This window comes from Camelus dromedarius, chromosome 11 (genome assembly GCF_036321535.1).
Source record: "Camelus dromedarius isolate mCamDro1 chromosome 11, mCamDro1.pat, whole genome shotgun sequence".
In the NCBI taxonomy this organism is placed as follows: domain Eukaryota; kingdom Metazoa; phylum Chordata; class Mammalia; order Artiodactyla; family Camelidae; genus Camelus; species Camelus dromedarius.
The window spans coordinates 34997845-35022720 of record NC_087446.1 but is presented as its reverse complement, the minus strand read 5'-3'; the positions used below and the strand labels follow the sequence as shown (position 1 = coordinate 35022720).

The 24876-nt window shown below is 35.9% G+C and overlaps 1 protein-coding gene across 1 annotated transcript in view; it reads right to left on the bottom strand.

Moving 5' to 3' along the window:
• GAS2L3 (growth arrest specific 2 like 3) overlaps window positions 1-24876 on the bottom strand; it is a 30862-nt gene extending 5986 nt beyond the window's left edge. The window contains exons 1-8 of the mRNA XM_031462958.2: window positions 24747-24876; window positions 15553-15636; window positions 14596-14643; window positions 9526-9694; window positions 8273-8388; window positions 6271-6412; window positions 2113-2176; window positions 1303-1441 (exon numbers count right to left, since the gene is read on the bottom strand). Coding sequence (XP_031318818.1) covers window positions 1303-1441; window positions 2113-2176; window positions 6271-6412; window positions 8273-8388; window positions 9526-9694; window positions 14596-14619 — 654 coding nt within the window. The 5' untranslated portion in view covers window positions 14620-14643; window positions 15553-15636; window positions 24747-24876. The remainder of the gene's footprint in view (window positions 1-1302; window positions 1442-2112; window positions 2177-6270; window positions 6413-8272; window positions 8389-9525; window positions 9695-14595; window positions 14644-15552; window positions 15637-24746) is intronic.

Below are 24876 nucleotides of genomic sequence, written 5' to 3'. Positions count from 1 at the left end.
TGATGTGACAAATCATATATCTGATTTCCTTGATTATCAGCAAATTTCAACATTGTATTTTCTTCTTATGTGAACAGTCAGTTACCTACTGGAAATGTTTTTCTTATCAAACTGTATATGGTCCTTATATAATAGGAAAATTAACATATTGTATTTCCTATTTAATAAAAAATGTTTTCCTTTTTATTTAATTACCATTATTTTAGGTTATATGAGATTTAAAATCAAGTTTTTACCTACTACATTATCACTACATTGCATACTGATATTCATAGGCATCATATAAATCAGTAATATAATGCAGTAATATAATATTCAGGCCTGATAAAGAGTTGTTCAGGCTGACATTTTCTTAACCTGTCTTGCAAGGCTATCCACATGTTTTACTGTGGACTTTTATCATATTAAACAAAACAATCAAAACAACAGTTTATTAGTAATGACTTATTTATTATTTCTTGAATAATTTTGTACATTAAGCACTTTCATAAAATACTACAATGCAAAAAAAGACTCAATTCTAAGCAACAGTCTAAGCAGAAAAAAATGTTTTGAGGCTCAGTTCACCTCCATCACTTATCATACTGCAGTCACGGCAGAAGACACACAGCCTAAGCAACTGTAATCCTATTAACTTCTACCTAATGATGTACTGGTAAAGTTTTGAAGACTTTTCATTTGAGACCCATCATCTAGCAAGTCTGCAAATACTCTGTCAGGGGGAACAGTCAGAAAAATCTCATCAATTTGCTCTCACAACTTTTCCTCTTCCTATATTCCTCAATTATCAGTGTACCATTGACTTGAAACCTTGGAAATTCTCCTAGATTTTTTCCCCTCCCTATTAGAATTAGTATTCCTGTCAATTCTCTTAAATATGTCTTACACTACATTTGTTTCTTTTGCTCCTTACCTACTGTTGCTGCTCAAGTTCAGGTTCCCAGCATCCTTTGCCTGGATTATATAACCTCTACAAGACCAGAGTAATCCTTGTGATTTACAAATCAGATTACAGCACTATCATATTTAAAAAGGAACCAGTGAATTCTGTGGCCTACAGAACACTTCATGATGGGTTCCAGTCTATTTGCCCCACTCATCCTCAAGTACACTCCCATTCCTCATCACACACAGGCAACAGCAAGTCACCTTTAACATACGACGCTCTGAACTCACCAGAGAGTGGAAATCAGTACTGGTGTATATTCTGAATAAGAACATTTTCTTTTAAACATAGCATCGCCTGTGGCAAACTATGAGACTGAGGCATCACAGTTGAAAGATAGTATAGCAAGTACTTACAGCTTCATGCAGCTCTTCATGCTGACAGCACGATTTTGGAATGCTGATGGAATCTTCAAGTCCAGAAGTATTAAGTAAGGTCTCCTCTAGCTCAATTTCTTTCTCAAGTTTTACTAATACTGGGGGCTCAACCCCATATCTGAAAACCAATTATGAAATCTCATCAAGCAAGTGAAGTCTGACCCAAGCACTTCCCTGCATATCACAATAGGTTATACTTTATTTTAAAATAAAGTCCGTCTGACTCTCTTCTACCAGTTATTTCACTGGGACATCTGGAAATCATTTTTAATGTCCCACAGATTGCCAAAAATTCATATTATCATCTTTACATCACAGCATATATATTTGGGTTACTGGATGCTCCTAGTATTCAATCAAGGATCCTAAAAGGTGCCTTCAAATAAGCAGCTTGTGAGTGAAGATGGTTCTGAGCTAGGTACGGAGGATACCAAGCCTCGGCCTTATTACTACATCCTCTTTGTGTTCAAAGGACTTGCCTCGCCTTGAACTGCTAAAAGACTGCATACTCTTACTCTGCTCTTAATTAAAAAATTTAAGTATCCACTTTTACAGTGTAATATTAAATGAAGACAAGATATATTGAGCAAGTAAATGTTAACACATGACATGGCTCACATGAACAGAACAAAGTTAATAAAGAAACAAAAAGAAAGAAAAAATTGTAAATTAAGTTACTTCATTTCAATCAAAAATTATTTTCACTTATTAAAAAGTGTTCTAGCTAAAATAAAGTAGCCTAAAAACTGTTTATGACATTGAAATTCTGAAATATTGTGGAATACATACCTTGACACAATTCGACCAATTTCAAGAAGACAAAGATACACCTGTCTTGGATCTTTGTGCAAAACTGTGAAAAAATAAGACCACATATTTTAAGGGGCAAATTAAACAGGCAAATATATTTCTGGCATGGAAGAAGTAAAATAAAAGAATGATTAATACAGTAAGTTTACTTGTTTGGAGCCTTAGAAAAGATTTTTGTTTTCTCTACATATTATCATCTTCCTTAAATTAAAAAAGAAACAAAACTGTATAAAAGAAGACGAAAACCTACCATGGATGACCATTATATGCATAGTGTTTTAGGTCTAAAAAACTAAGGGCTTAGTACTATTACATTAATATTTCAGATCTCTCAACAGGAGATTCTATTTGAAGAGATGTATCACCTCAATTTTATTCTAAACAATCTTTAGCATAGGACTATGTGTGACTAGCCTTCTTAAACTCTTCCAAATGTAGGAGGGAGCACTTCCTAACTTATTCTATGAGGCCTATATTACCCTGATACCAAAGTCAGACAAAGACATCACAAGAAAACTAAAGACAAATATCCTTAATGAATATAGATGTACAAAATTCTCAATGAAATACTAAATCCAGCAGCAAGTAAGATTTAGCCCAGTAATGCAAAGTTGGTTCAATAAATGAAAATCAATCAATACACTATATTGAAAGTATAAATGAAAAGAATTATCTCAGTAGACACAGAAAAAGCTTTTGATAAAACCAAATATCCTTTCATGACAAAAAGGACTCAACAAACTAGAAATAGAATGGAACTTTAAAAATATGAAAATAGGCATCTCTGAAAAACTCACAGCTAACATCTTTATCAATGGTAAAAGACTGAATGTCTTCCTTCTAAGGCTAGGGAAAATAAGGATGTCCACTCTTACAACTTCTATTCAGCATTGTACTGGAGGTTTAGCCAGGGTGTTTACATAAGAAAAACAAATAAAAAGCATCCCAGGAATGGAAAAAAGGAAAACTATCTCTATTCACAGATAACATGGTCCTTTGCTTAGAAAACTCTAAAGAGTCTATAAAAAAAAACTAATAGGGCTAATTAGCAAGTTCACTAAAGTTGCAGGATACAAGATTAATAAATATACAGAAATCACTGCACTTTGTAGATTACAATCTGAAAACAATCTAAAATATAATTAAGAAAATAATTACATTTACAACAGCTTCAAGAAGAATAAAATACTTAGGAATAAATTTACCGAAGAATTATAAGACTTGTATCCTGAAAACTATAAAATATTGTTAAAAGGTATTAAATTACATATAAATAAGTGGAAAGACATTCTATGCTCATGGATTGGAAGACATAATATTGTTATTATAATACTCTCCAAGCTGACTTACAGATTCAGTACATTTCCAGTCAAAATCCCAACAGCCTTTTTTTTTTTTCCAGAAATGGACAAGCTGATGATAAAATTCATATGGAATTGAAAGAGACATAGAATATCTAAAATAAGAACAAAGTTGGAAGACTCATACTTCCCAATTTCAAAACTTACTACAAAGCTACAGTAATAAAGACAGTGTTTACTGGCATAAGGACAGACATACAGACCAATGCACTAGATTGAATGTCCAGAAATAAACCCACATGCTTATGTTCAATTGAATTTCAACAAGTGTGGCAAGACAACTCAAAGGGGGAAGAACAGTCTTTTCAATAAATGCTGCTAAGATAACTGGATATCTCCATACAAAAGGAAAAATTTAGACTCCTTCTTCACATCATATACAAAAAATTACTCAAAACTCAAGGACCTAAATCTAAAAGCTAAAACTGTAAAGCTCTTAGGAGGAAACATTGGTGAAATTCTGTGTGATCTTGGATTAAGCAATGGTTTTTTAGATATGACATCAAAAGCATAAGCAAAGAAAAGATAAACTGAACTTCATCAAAATTAAAAACTTTTATGCATCAAAGGACACTATCAAGAAAGAAAAGACAATCCAAAGATCAGGATAAAATATTTGCAAATCATATATCCAATGGCCTAGAATCCAGAATATAACTCTTACAAGTCTACAAAAAAAGACAATTGACCCCTCCTAAAAAATGAGCAGATTTGAATAGCATCTCTCCAAAGACGATATGCAAATGGCCAATAAGCCCATGAAAAAAAGCTCAACAATATTAGTCATTATGGAAATTCAAATCAAAACCACAATGAGATAGCACTTCACACCCACTAGGATGGTTAATCGGTTGGCCCTTGAACAACATGGGTTTGAACTATATGGGTCCACTTAACACACGGATTTTTTTCAATAAATACAGACTACAGTATTACAAGATCTGCAGTTGGTTGAATCTGTGGATGCAGAACCATGGATACACAGGGCTGACTGTAAAGTTGTATGCAGATTTTCCACTGTAGGGGTTGGGGGTTCACTGCCCCTAGTCCCTGCATTGTTCAAGGGTCAATTGTACTTTTAAAAAATAACAAGCGTTGGCAAAGATATAAAGAAACTGGAACCTTTGTGCATTGCTGGTGGGAATGTAAAATGGTGTGGCCACTGTGAAAACAGTCTGGTAGTTCCTCAGATAAACACAGAATTATCATATGACCCAATAATTCCACTCCTAAGTATATCCCTGAATTAAAAACATGTGTTCACTCAAAAACTAGTACATAAACATTCATAGCAGCATAATTCATAATAATAATATTATTAAATAATAAAAGTAAGAACAATCAAAATGTCCATCAGCTGATAATGGATTAAAAAAATTGGTATACTCATACAAAAAAATACCATTCATCCATAAAAAGGAATGGAGTACTGTCAGATGCTACAGCATAAATGAACCATAATGTGAACTGAAACTAGCCAGACACAAAAGCCACATATTGTATGCTTCTATTTATATGAAAAGTACGCCAATCATAGGAAGAGAAAGTAGACTGGTGGTCGCCAGAGAATGGTAACTTGGTCCAATTGCAACTAGGTACAGGTTTTCTTTTAGGAGTGATGGAAATTCTGGAATTAATAAGTGGTGATATCTGCACAACAAAGTGAATATACTAAAAACCACTGAAGTGTACATTTTGAAAAGACAAATTTTATGTATGTGAAACATATCTCAATTTTTCAAAATGCTACAACTAAAAAGAAATCTAATATGCTTAATGATCAGCACACCTGGATTAAAGCAGGGTACAAATTGGTGGGTAAAACAGCAATCCATTATTTTTAATTCTATACTGGATGGGAATCTCTAGAGGCATACTAAACAGGTAATAGTGGGAATAGCTACCCTGTTTGCAGACAACAGGGTGTGCACGGTCAGTAGAAATATTTAAAACAACAGTAACTTGAAACAATAATAAAACCAACTAACAGTTGGTTTGCTTTTTATTACCACCACGAACCAGCAATTCTGAGCAATGCCAGTGATAAAATACTTGTCTCTATCAGAGCAGACTACTACTTCCACGACCCCCGCACTTAGTATGCTACTGCTCCTAACAAAAAGTTATAAATTCTGTGTGTGGTGTGTGTGTGTGTGTGTCTGTGTGTGTGTGTGTGTGTGTGTGTGTGTGTGTGTGTCTGTGTGTATATACATAAATACTTCGAGGAAACTTCGATGGTTTTCACTTTGGTCACTGCACAGATGCTTCTGTTGACTTAAAGTGAGAAAATACATCAGTAATTCTTTAGTAGAGTATGATCTTTTAAAACATTAAGTCAAAAACATTACTCCACTTAGATAACCAAGTTGGCAGCTGCTGTTTATGAGGTAAATCTAAGCACTGTGAGCATACAACATTTGGCCTTCTGTTATTTCTGTAATTACCTAAAGACAAATTACTCTACCAAGTAATTCTTGATGAAAACATTAATTAGTTAAGCATTATTAGTCCAGAACCTTCCGGTAGCCAACTCATTTAGGAAGTAAAATATGTCTAGGCCACTCTAGATATTTAGGATCTGTAACTATAAATGAAAAGCTTAATCATATATTTAATTCAGAATCTGATTCTCCAATTGTTTCACGTGTATTTCGAGTATAAATTTTTCTAGGGAAATGAGATGTGGCATTTGAGCCCTTATTTGGAAAAAAATATTCTACTGAGTTATATGAAAAATATCCTAATAAGCATTAAACACAACAACAATAACACTTACCTAAACCTTCAGATTCAAAGAGGTAAGTCTCATCCACTCCAATGTGCCTGCACCAGTGAAGGAAGTTCGCAGTGTTGTCTCTAGCAAAGAATGAACCTGACGCAGCATCTTTCTTACAGGGCACTTTTCTCATTGGAAAATTCTGGAAAAGACAAAAGACTAATTTCATACATGCATCAAGGATATTTTCATTAGATGTCCATTTTAACATTATTAAATAAATAGTCACTGCATCGAATGTTAACAAAAAAGTGCACAATACAGGGGGAAAGGCAGGCATCTTTGAAAATATTTTATTTTGCTTTTTTTATGTATATTCCAGAAAATGACTCCTAGGAAAACAATCTGGTCAAAATTAGAAGTAGGATCATGCATCTCTAACCTCTTTATTTTTAAAATAACACAAGAGTCTTAATTAAAATGAAAAATGACAGTCTAATAATTCCAAAGCGTATCTTTATAGGATGTCTCTCCATACATAGTTCAATACAAACACAAAATTACTGCTATGTTAAAGGTTTACAAACACACTCATTTTTGTTTACTTCCTTATTTGCAGATTCATAAATATGGTTGTGAGTTTCTTGAGGAGACTTTAAAATAAGGAAGTAGTAGCCCATTCTTAATTCAAGTTCTTTGAAAACTGACAATCTAAGTTTTACAGAATCCTTTTTTTTTTTTTAATATTTGGACAAGAGTATTCAGATAATCATGCTGAGGCTGAGGGGTTTTTAGTTTTAAATTTTCACTTGAATAAGAAATTTACGCATATGATTTTTTTAAATGCACTAACACAGTAAAGTATAAGTCTTTCTCCCCCCTTTATCCCTCAGTTCCTCTCTCTTCCTAGAGATAACCACTGTTACCAGTTCCTTATATTTCCTTCCTGTTGCTATTATTTCCCAGAATTAAAATAGCTTTGTGAGTTTTTCTAATTGTATACAGAAAAAAAATCCAACACAGCCAAATACAAAGATAGTTAGTATCAAATGAAATCTTCTCATCCACATTTTATTAAGACATCTCTATACACAAGTATACCTGTACCTACAGAATGCCACAAGAACACACTATTCTGAACTCTGATTTCTGTGTGCATGTATGCATACACACTTAATGACAGGTTGCAAGCAACTTTTGGGGTAAAAAAAAACATTAAAATAGTCATTTTTAATGAATAGATAATATTCTACTGTTAGGTACCATAATTAATTTTAAACAACTTCTCTACTGATGAGCATTTAGGTTATTCTTAATTTTTTTTGCACAATCATTTTTGTAAGTTTGTGGTTATTTTCTTAGAATAAATTCCTCAAAGTAGAATTATGTTATGTATTAAAGTTTGTGCTTTATTTTCAATGTGATATATATTACCCACTGTCCCCCAGAAAGATGGTACTATTATACTTCCACCAGCACTATGTTAATGTTCAGACCCTGAGAACACCCACAGACCTAAGGGCCTACAAGTGAAAACATCCATATTTGATGAAAAGAGAGGAGACTGTATCTACTTCAAATCGTAACTTCAGGGTCAATGAAGGAAAACTGTCCTAAAAAAGAACTATTTATTCAACTAATATTTACAGAATTTACCACCAAGACAATATATAAAGAAGAAGAGGAAGAAGATGATAGCTCCTAACTGTGTACCAGGAACCATCACAAGCTCTTTTCTCATTCATCTCTCACAACAAGTCTATATTGTTCTCAGTGAGAGCTAGCTACTAGATACTTACTAGGCACCAGGCACTAATCCATCTATATATTATCCCATTTGATTCTGCTGAATCCTTGAAAATATATCCTACAAGGTAAATGTTAGTTTCTCCATTTTGCAAGTGAGAATATTTTTCCAGATGCTCAAAATCATTAAGTAAACTACCCAAGGTCTTACAGAATAGTTTGGGTGGAAGTTTATAACCTTGCAGAGATGATAAGAAACGTACATAAATCAGTATGTACCAAGGTATAAAATCACTACTGTCAAACATTTTCTTACCCTTGGTTCTTCAGAGTTGCATGTTTTCACCATGTTTTGAAGAACATTAATCAGCTGGCATAATAGTACTCCATTATCAAGTTCTTCCAATAATCTCTCTGCCTTAATTTCAATACCTAAAAACATATTTCAGACCTAAGATTCTTCTAGAAACAGTAAATTCAAACAATATGGTTAAAGTTGAATTAAATATAATCAGATTATAACTGAAACACTAGACAAATATTAGATCAGACTCCAAGTATTTATTCTTAGAGGATACACTTAGAACAGCAGATGTCAAATTAAGTGAAAGATAACTGGGAAAAAAAAAAAACTTAAATACAGAAAAAATAAAATATCTACTTTATTTCATTTAAAAAACACCGAAGTGTTTTTTATATTTCAGTGTTCGCTATTAAGGTTAAGTTTTGACTCACAGCATATTACTACTGCTTGCACACAGAAAAAGATTCTCTATAAAAAAGATGGACTTTGTTGCAATTTAGAAATTAGAGATAACAACATAATAAGCACTCAGGAAACACCAACTTTTCACCTCTAAAATTCCTTCTTTAGAAGCATTGTCATTATAAATAAACTTTAAAAAACTATCCAAATCTTTAAACTAATATAAGGTAGAGTATTTACTGTGTTTTTAATGATCTTGAAAGGCCACAGATAAGCTTTATACATATATATTCCTTTTCATGAAAACCTTGGAATGCTACATGAAATTCTGCTTTTAAAAGAGAATTTTTTTTCTGGGGAAAGAGTTCAGAGCACTCATATCCTCTAAGTGAGTAAAGAAATATGATGTCATACATTGTCCAACCTGACTCTTCCTCCTAGGTTTCATATGCCTCTGCCCCTCAATGTCTCACAAACAGTAATCATTTTAACTACAGTATATATTCCATCAAAATCTTGTGCCACAAGATTAAGGGGAAAAAATCAGCAAAATATAGATCCCCAGTTAGACCTATACACATAAGAAAACCCACTAACAATGAAAATGTTGATTATTCACAGCTTTTACTACTGACTTCATCTGTTAAGCCTCAGACTAGCTTACTATTCAAGCCCCGAGGGTCAGGTGAATCAGAATATCTTCCCAACTAGAATGTAAGCTTGGTGAGAAAAGGGACATCAAATATTTCATTCATTAGAGGGTCCCCAGCCTTTGGAACAATCATTCCGTGTCAAAGAGTAAGAATCTAAATAAACATTACTGAATAACAGAATACAATTTTGAGTCACTTTGCAAGCCTTACCTAATAAACCAGATAACCAGATTGACAGATCCTCTTGCATGGGCAACAGGGTGGCTTCGTGCCTCACAGCTATCCACTCGTCATACTGACAAACATCAGCCAAACCTGGCCCATGTCTAGGGGTCAGCGGACTCCGTGGACTTAGAGGCAGGTCTTCTCCAAACCATACCTAGAGAAAACACCAACCAACTGAATGGATGTGACCTTGTTAAAAGTCAGCATGCCCAACATTTACATTTAAGTCATGAATTATAGACCATATATTTAATATACACACATACAAAACTGCAGCAGAAAAGTAATAAACTAAAAGCAAACTATTAGCCTAGATAATTGAAACTTTTTCCATATTTAATTTAGTGATAAATGTAAGTAAATGCCTAATTAATAAATGAATTCTACTATCGAACCAAGAAGATAAAAGTCAACAAATAATATTTTTCCTTCACTTGGAAAGTTAGCTGCGTAAGTTTAACAAGTTGCTTAACCAGAGTCTCAGTATCCTGGCTGTAAAATGAGTTAATGATACCTGCCTTACAAGATACATCTTTGGAGCATCTAGCATTGGGCCTGGTAACATTTATTGAATAATGGATAAATGAGTGAATGAATGCATAAATGGCATTTTGTAAACTTTAAAACATATTATCAGTGTTATCTGAAAAAACTAAATAATCTGGTCTGTCACATGATTTTGCATGGCCCACAAGCTAAGAATGCTTTTTACATTTTAAAACAGTAGTTATATAAGTACCTTCATAATTGCTTCAATTTTGCCTACTGACTCACAAAACCAAAAATATTTACTAACTGGTCAATCTCTGGTTTAGAATAAAAATTAACATAAATGTGCTATCAACCAACACTTACAAAATTTTGAAATACAATTAAATACACTTTTAATATAAGATTATTTAGAGAAAAGACTGTATCAAATCTCAATTAAGGAAGGAGTATTAGAGACCAAATGAAGTGACGAAGGGGTTCCCACAGGAGGGGAGCTTGAAATGGAGGATCAGAGCTTGAGTGAGGTGGGCATCCATACATGGGGACAGCCCTGTGCAGTGTCAGACCCTGAGTAGGACAAGGAGGGTGTCCACTGGGGCCAATGGGGGGAACGTCCCAGTACATGGTGTCAGAGCCCAAGTGAGCTGAGAAAGGCATCAGCTCACAGAGGGGTGGCAGCAACAACAGGAGACTGGTTACATACACAGGCATTTATCAGATGGGAGCCAGGTTTCTCACTGCCAAAGAAGAGACATACAACTATGGAATGAGAGGAAAACGAGAATGAACCCTATGGTGCTGGGCTGGAGTATCTTTTACCAGAAAGCAAAGAAGTGCTCAAAGAATGATGGGGACATGCAAAAGGACACAGAAGTCAGCTTGAAGGGACTTGTACTGGCTAAATTAAGAACAATTTAAGCATCAAAATAATGATATAAATGGATTATAACACATGAATAAAATAAACTGGAATTTCCATGAGGAAAAAGATTTTTATACAGTTTCAAAGTATTTCCCACAAAATACTCATTACAAAGAGAAAAAAAGAGTAATTTTACAGTAAAGAAACTCGTCAGGCAGCAACTTAACCAAGTGACATAGGTGAACATGGTTGATAATGGAACAAATCAAAATCATATGCCACCTGATAGGATGCAGTGAGACAACTCAGCATCCCTCTGTGATACTCCTACCAAGATGAATAACCTGAATCTAATCATAGAGAAGAATATCAGGCAAATCTAAACTGAGGGGCACTCTAAAAGATAATCAGTCTGTAATATTCAAAAGTGTCAAGGTCCATAAAGAAAGCAAAGATGAAGATACTGCTCTAGACTGATAAAGACTAAGAAACGGGACAACTAAACTCAACAGGTGATTCTGAACTGGACATTACTGAGACAACTGGCAATATTTGAATATGATCTAAGTCTTAGATGGTAGTACTGTACTAATGTTAATATCCTTATTCTGATCACTTCACTGTGGTTGTGCAGGAAGAAGTTCTTATATGCGAGAAATGTACCAAAGTATCAGAGGTATGGGGCATTAGATTGGCAACTTACTCTTAAATTGTCCAGCAAACAAGTATCTCTGTTTTATACTTAACAACTACTTTGCAGGTTTGTGATAACTTTAAAATAAAATTTTTAAAGCTTTTTTTTTTAAAAAAAAAAAAGAGGCATAAGTATAGGTAATATGAAGTGAATCTAGTTCTTTCTTGATTTTTAAATGTAGATAACTTAATTTGAGGTTTCTTTGAGGCAAGTCTTACTGTACCAAATCAAAAGCCACAACAACACCATCGTTAATCCAGACAAACCTGGAGATGGGAAAAAAGCTGCTTCCAATCTCCTGTGATGAGAAATAAACATGTTTTTTAAAAATCTCAAAGGGAAAGAAAAAAAATGAATATATACCACAAGAGGCAAGCTGGAGTAATAAAACTTAATAAAAGTCACCAAAGACAAAGAGGAACATAGTTATTTGAGCAGCATTATTTCAGGTATAAATTGGGGAATGAACTCCTAAATATACGAGGATCCTATAAAGTTGTATGAAAAAGACAAGATGTTTATTTCCCTGAATTCTCTTAGAATTATTTCAAAAGGAGAACAGCAAAGATTTACTATCTAAGTCTTCCCTTTATAAGCTTTGTTTCTGTTTGTAATCCCAGTCTTCCCTTTGTTTCTGTTTGTAATCCCAGGACTCAGTATGAGACCTAGCACATGGGATGCAGTCAAAAATATTTGTTGAATAGTTGAGGAATAGGTATTAGTAAATGACCCTTTGTACCATCAAAATCAAGATGCATCTTACAATCAATGGTATTTTACAGTCAATAGAATGTTATTTGTCCTTCGCCCATTTGGCTGAGCCCACAAAAGGCAGAGAAGATGCAAATGTTTGACAAAAAAATGTGAATTCATTAGAAAGGTGGTTTTGAGAAAATCCTGTGTGAAAATGTAGAAGCTAACATTAACAAAAGTCATTCTCATTTCTTGCCACGTTAGGGAGAAGAGTACTTGGATTTTCCTATAGTTGCAAGCAGAAGACCACAAAAACCTGGGCTAGTCAGTAACATATTAATGTTGTTAAAAGTTAGATGTTAACAACAAAACCTGCATGTATAAAGATTGTTCTCAAACATGCTGAAAGCTGTCATACTGTAGAGATTCATAACCACAGGTAGTCTATAGATGAACTTGAGTCAGTATATAAACTTACCGTACATTTAAACAAAATTTTATGCCTGTGGACAAACGGGCCTTTTCTCAAGACAGTTCGTAGCTTTTGTCAGATTCTCAAAGGGGACTATGACCCAAAAGAGATTAGGAACTACAGTTCATTGGTTTTTAGGCTGTATGCTTATTTACTAATCAGAATCAGGGATATAAAAAGGGGCAAGGAAGATCTTAATGTATTAAATTAATAAGAAACCAACTGAAAACAACTAAGTACTGGCTGTCTCCTCTCTTCAAGGCACTTATGAATAATGAAGCCTAATTAGCAAAGAGGTGAAAACCCTAGAAAGTTCTCACATTCACCAGGGAGAGAAGCAAAAACTTCATAAGAGACGTCAAGAGTGCACTCGAAGAAGACTCAATAGAGCTGTACCTGTGGAATCTAGATGAGAGAAGGGTTCATGGAACTAGAAGACAAAACTATGGGAAAAAAATCAATTAGTTAAGAAAATATTAATGGCCATTAGGATAGAAATGAGAAAAACATGGTAAATGTGGCAATGATATAAAACACTCTGTAAGGAATCAAGAAAATATAATCAACATGAAACGACATTTCTGAGACCTGGATAAAAAGAGACTAATAGAAGTAATCAGATAAAACGTGGTTTTGAGAAATAAAGGAGTTCTGAGCATACTCAGTGTGGATTTGAGAGGACCCACGGGGGAAGAATAAGACCTTCTGGGAGACTGCCATGGACTCCCAGTCCCAAAAGGAGAACAGTATGAAAGTGGTCTTTGTTAGTAGAGTAGGAGATACAGCTGCATAGCATAGTGGGGAGAAGACAGTATCACACTCAGAGTTGTTCTTAACCATTTGATAAATAAGCTATCCTCTCTAGGCTATTATTATCCACTGTTATCTTGATAAGACTTCTTTCTTAGTTAGAAAAAAACAGTAAAAAGACTTTCATGACACAGGAATAATCTCCAGTTTTACATCTGAATTATGGTGTTGAACCAATGACACAACCAAACTTCTGAAGTGCCTCCTATGTAACGTGTTATCTCATGGATTCCTCACAACCACCCTGAAAAACAAGTGCTATGATCTTCACCCAGAAGCAAGGAAATGGAGACTCAGACAGCTAAGATAACTTGCCAGAATCTCACAATCAGAGTGGCAGAACTAAAATCAGAAACAAAATCTGATTGACTCGAAAGTTCTCACTTTCCAAGGCAAGTTTTATTATCAGCTGTTTGCATCTTCTAGGTAGACCTTCAATGTGATTTTTATCTTTAAGTTAAAATTCAATCATGCTCCACTTATATCAAAAGAAAGAAAGGATGTAAGAATAACTGCCAACTCTGGAAATCATTCAAATGTAAGATTATTCTGGTTTCTCTGATTATTTCCATCTTGCCTCCCCTCACCCCAAACACAAACTAACCAAAAACCATTCTTTAAAGTTTTAATGTCAGGTTATTTACAGACATTACAAGGCACACGTACAGTTATCTAAAATTAAAAATCTGTATTCGTTTTCAAAGAAAGCTCTTTTAACTACAAATACATACTAGATAGTAACAAGAAGAAAATCACAAAATATTCCAATTCTTTTCCCAGGATAGTAAAAATAAGATGAACCCACCAATCCTAAGGTATTTTTGATTCTTACAAACATTCAATATAAATGAAAGCTTAAAATTAAAAACTTTTCAGAATTAGACAAAATGTAGTATTCCTGTTATTATAATTTGATGCTTAACAAAGGTACAATAAACACATTGTGCAGTAATTTTAGTATTTTACTACTTATTATAATCTTATTATATTAATCTCAATGTAAATATATACTTTTCCAAGAAAACCACTTACTTGAATTGCAGGCTGCATGGTCATCTATATTGAAATGAAATTGCTGTTCTGAAAATAGAACAAAACATTAATATGCAGACAACAGTAGTTTTCCTAGTTCCTAAATCCTCAAATTACAAAGAATCTGCTTTACTCTCCTACTTGACTGAAAACCTAAAACTTTTTCTTCTAGTTAAAATAATGTGACTATAGGAGAATTCAATAATACTCCTAGCTCCTTACTTCATAAAAGTACTCCTCATTGGAAAGAGGAAAACCTGCAATACACTTTAAAATGTAGTTTCTGGCACTAATATCAGAGTAATTCTTGAAGCATCTGACTAGAAAAATAAAATTAACAATAAAACTTAGCTCATATAAAAGTGTCCCAGAATTTCTCCCTATAAACACAATGCAAATATAATGTAAATACAAATATCACAGCAACTTAACTGAAAGTTAAGTATGTCTTAACTGATCTTTAGAAAGAGATCATACAAGTTCATCTGAACTTTGTATAAATTCACAAGCTTAACCACATAAGCTGCTTCCACCTGATAATAAGGTAATAAACATGAACTTTAACTATGAAACAATACTCAGTGCTTTTCTATAACAATTTTTCATAAGTTATCTTCTCCATGAGGCACTAAAGACAAAAAAAAAACAGCAATTTTAATTTTAAAGTACTATTCTTGAAATTTGCAAGAAAAAAACCCCAATTTTAATTAAGTTACATTAGTACAATTCCTTAATGTAGTTATAGAGGAAAAAGAATGAAGAGCTTAAAAACACCCAGAATAGACTATAAGACCTAGGACTTCAGATTACTTACAGTAGCATAATATTCTAGTCTATTTTTTATTGTAAAGCACAATTAAAACATTGTAAGAAAAAATATAAAATGGTTTATAAGGCTATAATGCTATCAATTTCCAAAGAAAAGTTTATTTTCTCCTCTAAGTTATACAAACATACCTCATGCACAGGGCCAACTACACACTCCACTTTGCTCTCAGGAACAGTTTTTCTGGTACCAGTGCTGAAGAGGGGTAACCCTAACTGAAAAGAAAAGTCTGATATTACATCTCACATTGTCTTTGCAAGAAGGCAAAGGACAGCAGAACTCTCTTCCTGATGTCATTTTTCCTTCTCTCTACCCTCGCAAAAGGCCAAAGTACAACTGAGCATTACTAATGAACTTGTTATGCTTCCCACGAGCTAATTCAGTGGGGAATACATTTTCCTTTAGCATAAATAATCCTTTGTCCCCAACAAAGATCCACAGTAAGAAGCTTCTGAGACCATTTTTTTAAAATGCAGCAAAGAAGCTGCTCCCATTAAAATAAGAAGACCCACATAATCAGACAAGAGCTTTAACAGTTGGAGCTGCCAACCCAAAACAAAAGAAGGCCTAAATTATAAGGAGTGTGCAAATCAAGAACAGTGACACATTCACAAAGAAACTAACACAGGAATGTTTAGTAGTTGCACTTTTTATGGAAAATTCAGCAAAATTAGTTTTATAAAAGAAATGAAGAATTTGTGCACAACCTTCAGTCATAGAACTTTAGCAGAAGAATCTTATATACATATATTTATCTTATAAATATATATATATATATTTCCACATTATTCTTCTTACGTAATGGAAAGAACTGCCTTTAAGGTGACAAAACTATAGCCATCCAGATTACCTTTAAAAACAAATTATTTAATAAGTGGTACTCAGGTAAGATACTCATGTATCTTTATATGAGAAAAACTGTCATGCACACAAATATATGCTTTTATTGGAAAACATTTATAAACTGGTGAGACTGTATTAGTGAATCATCAGTTAATTCCTGAATATTCATTGTGTCCCAGATACTAAGAGCCAGTTATTGGTATTTTCTAGTCTTTCACTATTCTCTTTCTAAACCATTTTTGGGTCTCAGGCATTTAATTCCAATAGCAGCTTCTTTTCCATAGTTAGCCCAGTCCCCAGTCTGCATCACAATTGCAATTCTTGCCTCTTCCTCATTTTATTACCTACTTTTTCCTCTTATCTGTCTTTCCCTAAAAGTCTCAGTCTCTACACTTTTCCCCCCACATAAACCAATTATACTGAATCAGCAATTCTTCATTTCTGAAGCTGCATCCTAGTTAGCAATGTTTTGGTTTTGTTTTGTTTTTGTCTTTCTGTCTTTCAGTCTTTCTGAGAAGACTACTTTAATTCTTTGCCATTTTGAGGAGGTCTTTTCCCTTAGATTTAGGGGAAAAAAGAGCTCTCATGTGACCAAGTCCAAACTTTATGCTAACCCTGCTTGGAATCTTTCACAAGACAAACAGCTTATGCAGAGGTCGTAAGTAAAGAATAACATACTTAATCTTTAAAATCTGTAGAAAATGTTAAACGCACAGAATTCGTCCACCCACCAGAAACTTGAACAGGATTTGGGTCTAACCCACTTAACTTAAAACCGGTTTCAGCTATGAGGTCCTCCAGATTATTTACGGTAAAGCTCTTTGCACCAATTTGACTTCAGATCATGATGGGGAAAAAATGCCAACCTGTGGAGCTGCTCCTTTATCCTGCAGCTGGAGGCTCTGAAAATGAGTGCACTTTCATTCCTAACCTGCATCATAAGACACGGAGGGGAAAGCACAAGGTAGCCTGCCTCAGTCCAGGTACAAATCGGGGCACATTTGTAAAAGAATGGCAAAGAAACAAAGAAATAAGGTAAGTTTCTTCAGAAAAATAATAACATTAACTGCCACTGCCACTGCCACAGATACACATTCAGCACCCAGCCACCAGATTACCGCCAAGATCCGCCAGCTGCTGGGATATGATAAACGCCCAGGTTGGCACAGTGGTTACTGCTGAGCAGGGGGAAGATCGGGGAGGAACGCACAGAGGCCTTCCACTGTACCAAGAAGACTGTATTTAGATACGTGGTGAGAACACAGGTGTTATTATACTAGTCTGTATGCCCTTCTGCATGTCAAAAAACATTTTATCATTTTTTAATCCTTCATTTAGATACACACTTGAAGAAGATATCCTCTCTGATTTGTTCAGGAAAAAAATCCAACTTTCTCAATTTTAAAATTTGAATTAAATATTCCCTAATTGCCTAATAGAGAAAGAACAAATGCTACATCCATACTAAACATATTTCATTTTTTTCAAATGTATACTAAAATAACTAACCATAAAGGCTCCAATGTGGTAGTAGAGAGTAGCAGGGGACTACTGTAAGCCTTAGACTGAGTGGTTTAGAAATGGTTTTGCTGGAGGAAAAACGTGAATTTGAAGGATGGTGGGAATTAGCCAGGGAGAGAGAAGAGGAAGAGTTCTATGCATAGAGAATAATTTTCGTGAAGACTCTGAACAGAGCAAGAATTTGGCACAGTCGAGAACTGAAAGGAGCCAGGATGGCTGAAGCATAGAGCACGTGTGGTTTAGGATGGGGTGGAAAGTTAGGCAGTAGCCCCATCACAAGAGGCCAGGTTTAGGAAATTACATTTTACTCTAAGTGCAGTGGGAAGCCACGGAAGAGTTTTAACCAAGGGGGAGACATAATTTAATTCATAGATTTAACAGAGCTCCCTGAGGGGGCTAGGGAAACAGGGGAGTGAAATAGTGATGGGTTTAACAGAGAAAGCAGAGGAGAAAACAGCAGGAGAGGTGCATAGAGATGTGGGGGAAAGAATTAGGGGAAACAGTGAGAGAGGGAGAAGCAGAGAGTAGAAACAGTGAGAGCAAAGGAAACTGAGCACTCAGGAAACGAGATGGAGAGGAGCCTGGAAGGAGAAAAGGAGAGAACCCACTGAGCAGGACTGACGTCTCCACTGGAGAGAAGTGGATGGATGTGACGTACATTTTGGGGTTAGACTCAAGACTTGATGATGGTTAGAGATGGAGGGTGAAGGAGAGGGATGTAAGGGCAAAATGAAGTGTCAAGAACGACTCCTGGGTTTCCAGCTTAAGCAACCGAGCAAATAGAGAGTGGCGGCATTTCCTGAGATGAGGATGGCGGGAGTCTAAACAGATTGAAGCAGGGATGACACAGACAGGGCAAAAGTGCCGGGCTTCGGTCATGTTTAATCTGAGAAGTCTTTAAAGACACTCAAGTGGAAGTGTCAGGTTGGCCGTTGGAAATACTAACCTAGAGCTAAGAAGTTCAGGAGATAGAAATTGTCAGAAAATACTTAGGAGATAAAGCCACTGGAAAGAATGAGATCATCTGAAAAAGAAATGGAGAAAGAGCTGATAAGGGTCAAGTCCTGTAGAAATCCAATATTTAGACACAGGAGAAAGAGTCAGCAGAGGATCCCTCAACTCGACTAACCCAGGTTTCTAACTCTTGATTTACCTCCTCCCAGTAGCTCTTCCTGATTGGCCTGACTTAGTTCTGCTTACATGAGTAGCTCTTAAATTCACAGAGCATTTCTCCCAATTACTTGTCTTTCCTGTGCCTTGCACTATTTTCTGTTAGTTCCGTATTATCGTTTAACCAAGTATATTATAAGTTCCTGGACTGCTGCTCAAAGTAGTGTTGAGAGAAGTATTCAAGCTGAAAGCTGAGGAACTCTTTTGGTGGGAGATACATGAACATCCCTAGGAAAAACTGGGTGTTTCTGCCATAGGTGAAATATTACAGCAAAGCTTGGAAGCTGCCACACAGCAAACAAGTATCTGACAAGAGACCTTTTATTGGTATTATTTATTACTTTCACTTTTATTTATTATGTGACCTGAATTGAGAAATAATTTTGCCTCTCACTGAATACCTCACCAAATATGAAGGTGAAGTATGAGAGTAGTTACTAGTCAAGGTATCAGCAGGTCAAGTGAGCCGCCTGATACAGCAGAGGAATCACTGATAAAAAAAAAAAAAGACTAAAACTGATGTGTATTGGGCAGAGGGTCCAAATTAACAGAGTAGCTGTGCCAATGGGCAAGGACTCTGGGAGCAATGTGCTACTGAGGAATCCACACGGCTGCCTGGTGGACAGGTACAGTTCTATTACATATTTTAAATAAACTCCATTTGTGGTAGATGGCCTAATGATCCCCAAAGAAGTCTATGTCCTAATCCCCAGAATCTGTGAATAGACTGCCTTCCTGGGCAAAATGGACCTTGTAGATTGAGTAAATTAAGTGCCCAAGGAAATGGGAGATTATCCTGGTGGGCTCATTGTAATCACAAGAGTCCTTATAAGGTGGGGTGCAGAAAGATCAGAGTCAGAGAAGGTGATGTGAGAACAAGCAGAGAGAGAGAAGGAGATGACAGAAGAGGTAGAGAAAGAGAGAGAGAGGTTTGAGTTGTTACACTGCTGGCTTTGGAGAGGAAGGAGCCAAGAAATGCAGGTGTTCTCTAGAAGCTGGAAAAGGGGAAAAAATGGACTCTCCCCTGAAGCCTCTAGAAGGAATGCACCCTACCAACATCTTTTTTTTTTTTTAGCTTTTTTCAGATTTTTGAATTCCCAACTGTAAATAATACATTTATGTTGTTTTTAAACCACTAAGTTTGTGGTTATTTGTTCTAGCAGTAATAGGAAATTAATAAATATCTTAAGTGAAGGAAGATTTGCACAGAGGGTCAAGACATTTGACCTAGAGAAAGCAATATGTATCTAAAACATGAAGACATAGCAAGGCCAACATGTTGAAGCAATGAGAAAAGGGGCACCAGCTGCATATAGATGCTTAAAAAAAGAAGATGCAAAATTTATAGGTAGAACCCTTTGTGAGTGCTGTGCATTATTATTTATTATTTTTGCTTCTATTTATTGTGTGATCTGAATTGCTAAATAATTTTGCTATCATCATCAACAACAAATGGCCCTGTGTTTGTATATCTGAGATCACTCATTCACTCATTTAAATATTTAAAAGGTTCCTGGTGTTTACTATCTCAGGGAACAATACCAACATTCACCAACCTACTGGGCCACCCTGATTCCATCCTCTCTTTTTTCTTTTTTCCTTCTTTTCTCTTACCTCCACCTGCTCCCCAGGTCCCCACCTTACCTCAGCCAAAACAATCAATGGCCATTATCTTGTTGTCTCTACCTTTAAATGTTCTCTTCAATACCTATGACCACTCCTCTAATTCAAGCCACCATCATCCTTCTCCACGTTGACTGAAACAGTCTCCAACCAGTCACCCCTTCTCCATCCTTGCATGCCTCCCACCTGCTCTACATGTACTGCAGTCAGAATGATCCTTTACAAATTCTCATCCAAGGATGTTACTACCTCTACTTCACTGCTTAAAACCCTTAATGGCTCTCCACTGCCTTCAGGATAAAGCCTAAACTGCTTAACAAAGTTATTAAACCCTTATAGGATCCCCTCCAACCTCATCTCCTGACCCTTCCCCTCTTGCCATATTGAACTCCTTTTAGCCCCTTCAAGTGCCAAGTTTTCTCATCTCTGTGATCCACCTCCAGGGAATGCTCTCCCTCCTCTCTTCCAGACTCACTCCTACCTATTCTTCCGATTCAGCTCCTCTAAAAATCCTCCTCCCCAATTTAGGTTGTATAGCACTACATGCTTCTATTTTACTGTACTATATACTTACAAAAAAAAAAAAAATCCATGAGAGGGTAACATTCTCCATCTACTTCTATGTAGAACTCAGTACTAACATTAGTACCAGAATTACCCCTAAACAATAAATGCTGTATTTATTACTGAAGGAAATATGAAACAATAATAAAAATAACTCTGTGTTATTCTTTTAAGATAAAGGCAGCTTCCAAAGCAGGTGAAGACTTTTAAAAGAAAAGAGTAAGATTTTTATCATTTAATAAAACATCACATGTTATTTGCAAAATACAGAGGCTCTTCATTTGTTCGGAGTCTTTGCTTTTTTATTTTAAAATTTCCTTTTGCAATGTTTGGCAGAGATCCAACTTCAATAAGTTAATTTTATATTAGAATTATCAGTTTGTCATAACATTTTGTGGGACACAAAAATTTTTTTAAAAAACTTAAAAATCAGTTTGCCTTTCTATATGATAGACTAAAAGGCTATATGGAAAACAGACACATATACAAACACTAACATAAAGAAATGTAAAACATTAAGTGTTTATTAACAGGAAATGGCTAAAATAGCTTATGAGACATTCACACAGTGGATTCATTCAACCACTTGAAAGAGTAAGATAGAGCTGTGTCTACTGAATGAAAAGATGTCTATTATATGTCATGCAACCAAAAGCAACCTGCAGGACAGTATATAATTATGTTACTGGGATTACAGTGTTTTTTAAACTGTGTGTGTGTGTGTAAAAAAGAAGAACTTCTGAACACAGTTAAATAATTTTTTCAACAATTTTTTTCGTGTATCAAAAATATTAACAAGTCATCCATCAAGGAAAAACAAAAGTCATAATGTTTAAAACTCTATATAAAGTGAGTCGTTCACCATAGCTTATACTTTCTTACAGAAAAGTTTATGTTTTGTGAAAGTAGGCAGAAGTCTCTACCAGTCAGCGTGTCAGCAATATCTAGCATGTGACTGATAGTCATAACATTGTAAATTTCCATGACACTTTCAGCAACAAAGATGAAATTACATTTACTATATCTGCTATATTTTATTACATTCTTTGGAAATTAGTAATTCACTTATGAAATACATGGCAACTTCCTGTTAAAATAATCTACTCTAATAATGTAATATCATGAGAAAACTTTTTGAGTTTGTAGAAGGGCTACAATTATAATTATTGCCTATATCTTTTAAACATTACTTCTGAGGCATTTCTCTCTATGGCAGTTAAATTTCAATTAAAATAGGGCAATTCAAAGTGAGACAACTGACTGACAGACTCAAGTTTCTTTTCTCTCAAATTCTATGTACATCACATGGTTCATTAAGGGTGTAAAGGTATATCTGATATCAAAGTACAAGCAGCAACAAGTAATAGGAAGAAAGTAAGACAAACACACATACATACAGAGTCAGGTTACCGTAAGAAAGTAAAATATAACAGTATACATTAACCTTAACCCCTTACTTTCCTCATCAACAGTAAGCTTTTAAAAAGTATTGAAATAACTGAACTTTCATTCTCATCTCCAAACTTAAATTGAAATTGACAGGAAAGAAAAAAGTGCTGCTTAGTAAAAATATAGTAAATAAGGAAAAACTAAATGGGAAAATACAAATTAGGAAACATTACTTCTAAACTGACCAATTCTCCAAACATCATTGGACTCATATAGGTTTTAGTAATAGCATGTACACTGTTGATACTACTCTCTTATCACACACTTTGATTTACTATCACAAGTTATTACTCATTATTTTTAATGAAGTATTCAAAATAAACCCATACCCACTGCAGAAATGAACTTCTCTGTGCAGAGAAGTTGTTTAATGCTGGGAATATAAATGCAAGAGTAGTGTGATACAAAAAAAGAGGCTGGACAGTCTAGACTGATTCTGGGTGGACCTTAGTAGCTTAATTCCTTTCTCTGAGCTTGGGTTTCCTCATCTATAACATGGAGAAAACACCAACTACAATGCAGGTTTACTAAGAGGTTTAACAGTAATATAAGTAAAGCACTAAACACAGCACCTGACACATTCTGGGTAATAATGTGTTCGATAAATAGAAATGAATGTTTAGTATGTGCCAGATACAATTTTAAGTGCTTTACATATGTGAACGTAAGCAATGAATGGTAACTACCACTACCCCTGGCACTGCCTTCACCTTCTGCTCCTCTCTGCTCTTTGGGGATAGCTTGAAACTTCTGATTCAAATTAAACAGCACAGAAATAATAATAGCTAAGTGTCAGGTACTGTACTAAACTAGTTATATGGATAATTTCATTTGATCCTCACAACCTTCTCATCCATAAGGTAGGAACTGTTATTAACCTCCTTTTACAGAGTAGGAAATTTAGGCTTAGAAAGATTAAACAGGTCACACAATAAAGTCTGACTTCAGAGCCCCAATGCTTAGCAACTCTGTTACACTAAAAAGAAATATTACTTTTAATTCATTAGTGTCAAGATAGCAGAGATACCTATTATTCAAAGTCCGTTGGTTTTTACTGACTTTTTGAAACAGATGAGTCAGAGAAGCAACAATCTATCAGGATCTACGCTAGACGGCCACCAGAGTTTCCACTTTTTCTTTCAAACCCATTTCCATCGCCTCTAAAGGGGAATATGCGGTGGTGAGAATTCCAATTTCTAATCATTTAAGTGCCAAGTGAAGTGATTAGATAGCAGTTCACAAACTGCTCATTTTCTAAGAGAATAGTTGTTAGCACTCTCCATATAAAAGAAGCAAAGCCCAAACTCTGACCTAGACTGGTCCTGTGAAAAAAAATCGCTTTGCTTAATAACGACTAATCACCTTCTCCACTAGACGTACCACAAAGCACTCTAAATCCATAAAATTCAATCCCTTGGTTTGAAAAGATTAGTTAAGAACTAGGAGTAACTGCATGGGAAAGCACGCCGTCCAAAACTTTCCTCCGACTTCCAAGGCAATCTACAAGCTCCCCTGCAACGCAGTCCTTCAAACCGAGGGGTGTGGGTGGGAAAAGCGTCGCGCACAGCCTCCCGTTACAGCCCCTTGTTCCGGCCATCTGGGCTATGTGGGTGGGCCTTGCGTGGACTGGAGGGAACAACAGGGAAGAGACTGTAAACTCCGCCTGAGGGCAAAATGACTGTATTCTTTCAAGGTCAGTGACTTCAACAATACTTCTCAACGTTGAGGAATCAAGTGACCCTGTTATGTGCGAGGTGCTTGGAAATGAGGAGAGGCGACACTACTTCAGGCTCATCCCTCTTTGGATTCTGAGGCAGCGCGGCAGCGGGTCGATACCTCCTCCCCAGCCTAGCGCACCCACACCTGAGAGCCCCCGCCCCAGCACACCTGTTGCCCCTCACATAGCACGGGGTGGGAAGGGGAAGGCAGGCCTAACGTCACCTTGTCGGGCCCAAGGACCAATCAGAGCACGCGACTCCCGCAGGGGGCCAATCGCACGGCGTCTTGGATCCCGCGGCTCGCGGCCCCGACCGAACCGCCGCTTCGACTCCGCTGAGCTTGAGGGGCTTATGGAACGCAAGCTGAGGCGCGGCAGCCCCGGGAAGGCTAGTAAAAGTTCTCGAAGATAAGAGAAGGCAAACAGGGAAGTACTCACCCGCCCAGGCGCAGGAGGGTCACGTCTCCCTGAGGGGCCACATCTCGCTCAATCTCTGCCTCGCCGGCACGCCCCTAACCAACCGCCGCCGCCGCCGCCGCCGCCTCTGCAGCCTGGGCCTCAGGGTTCT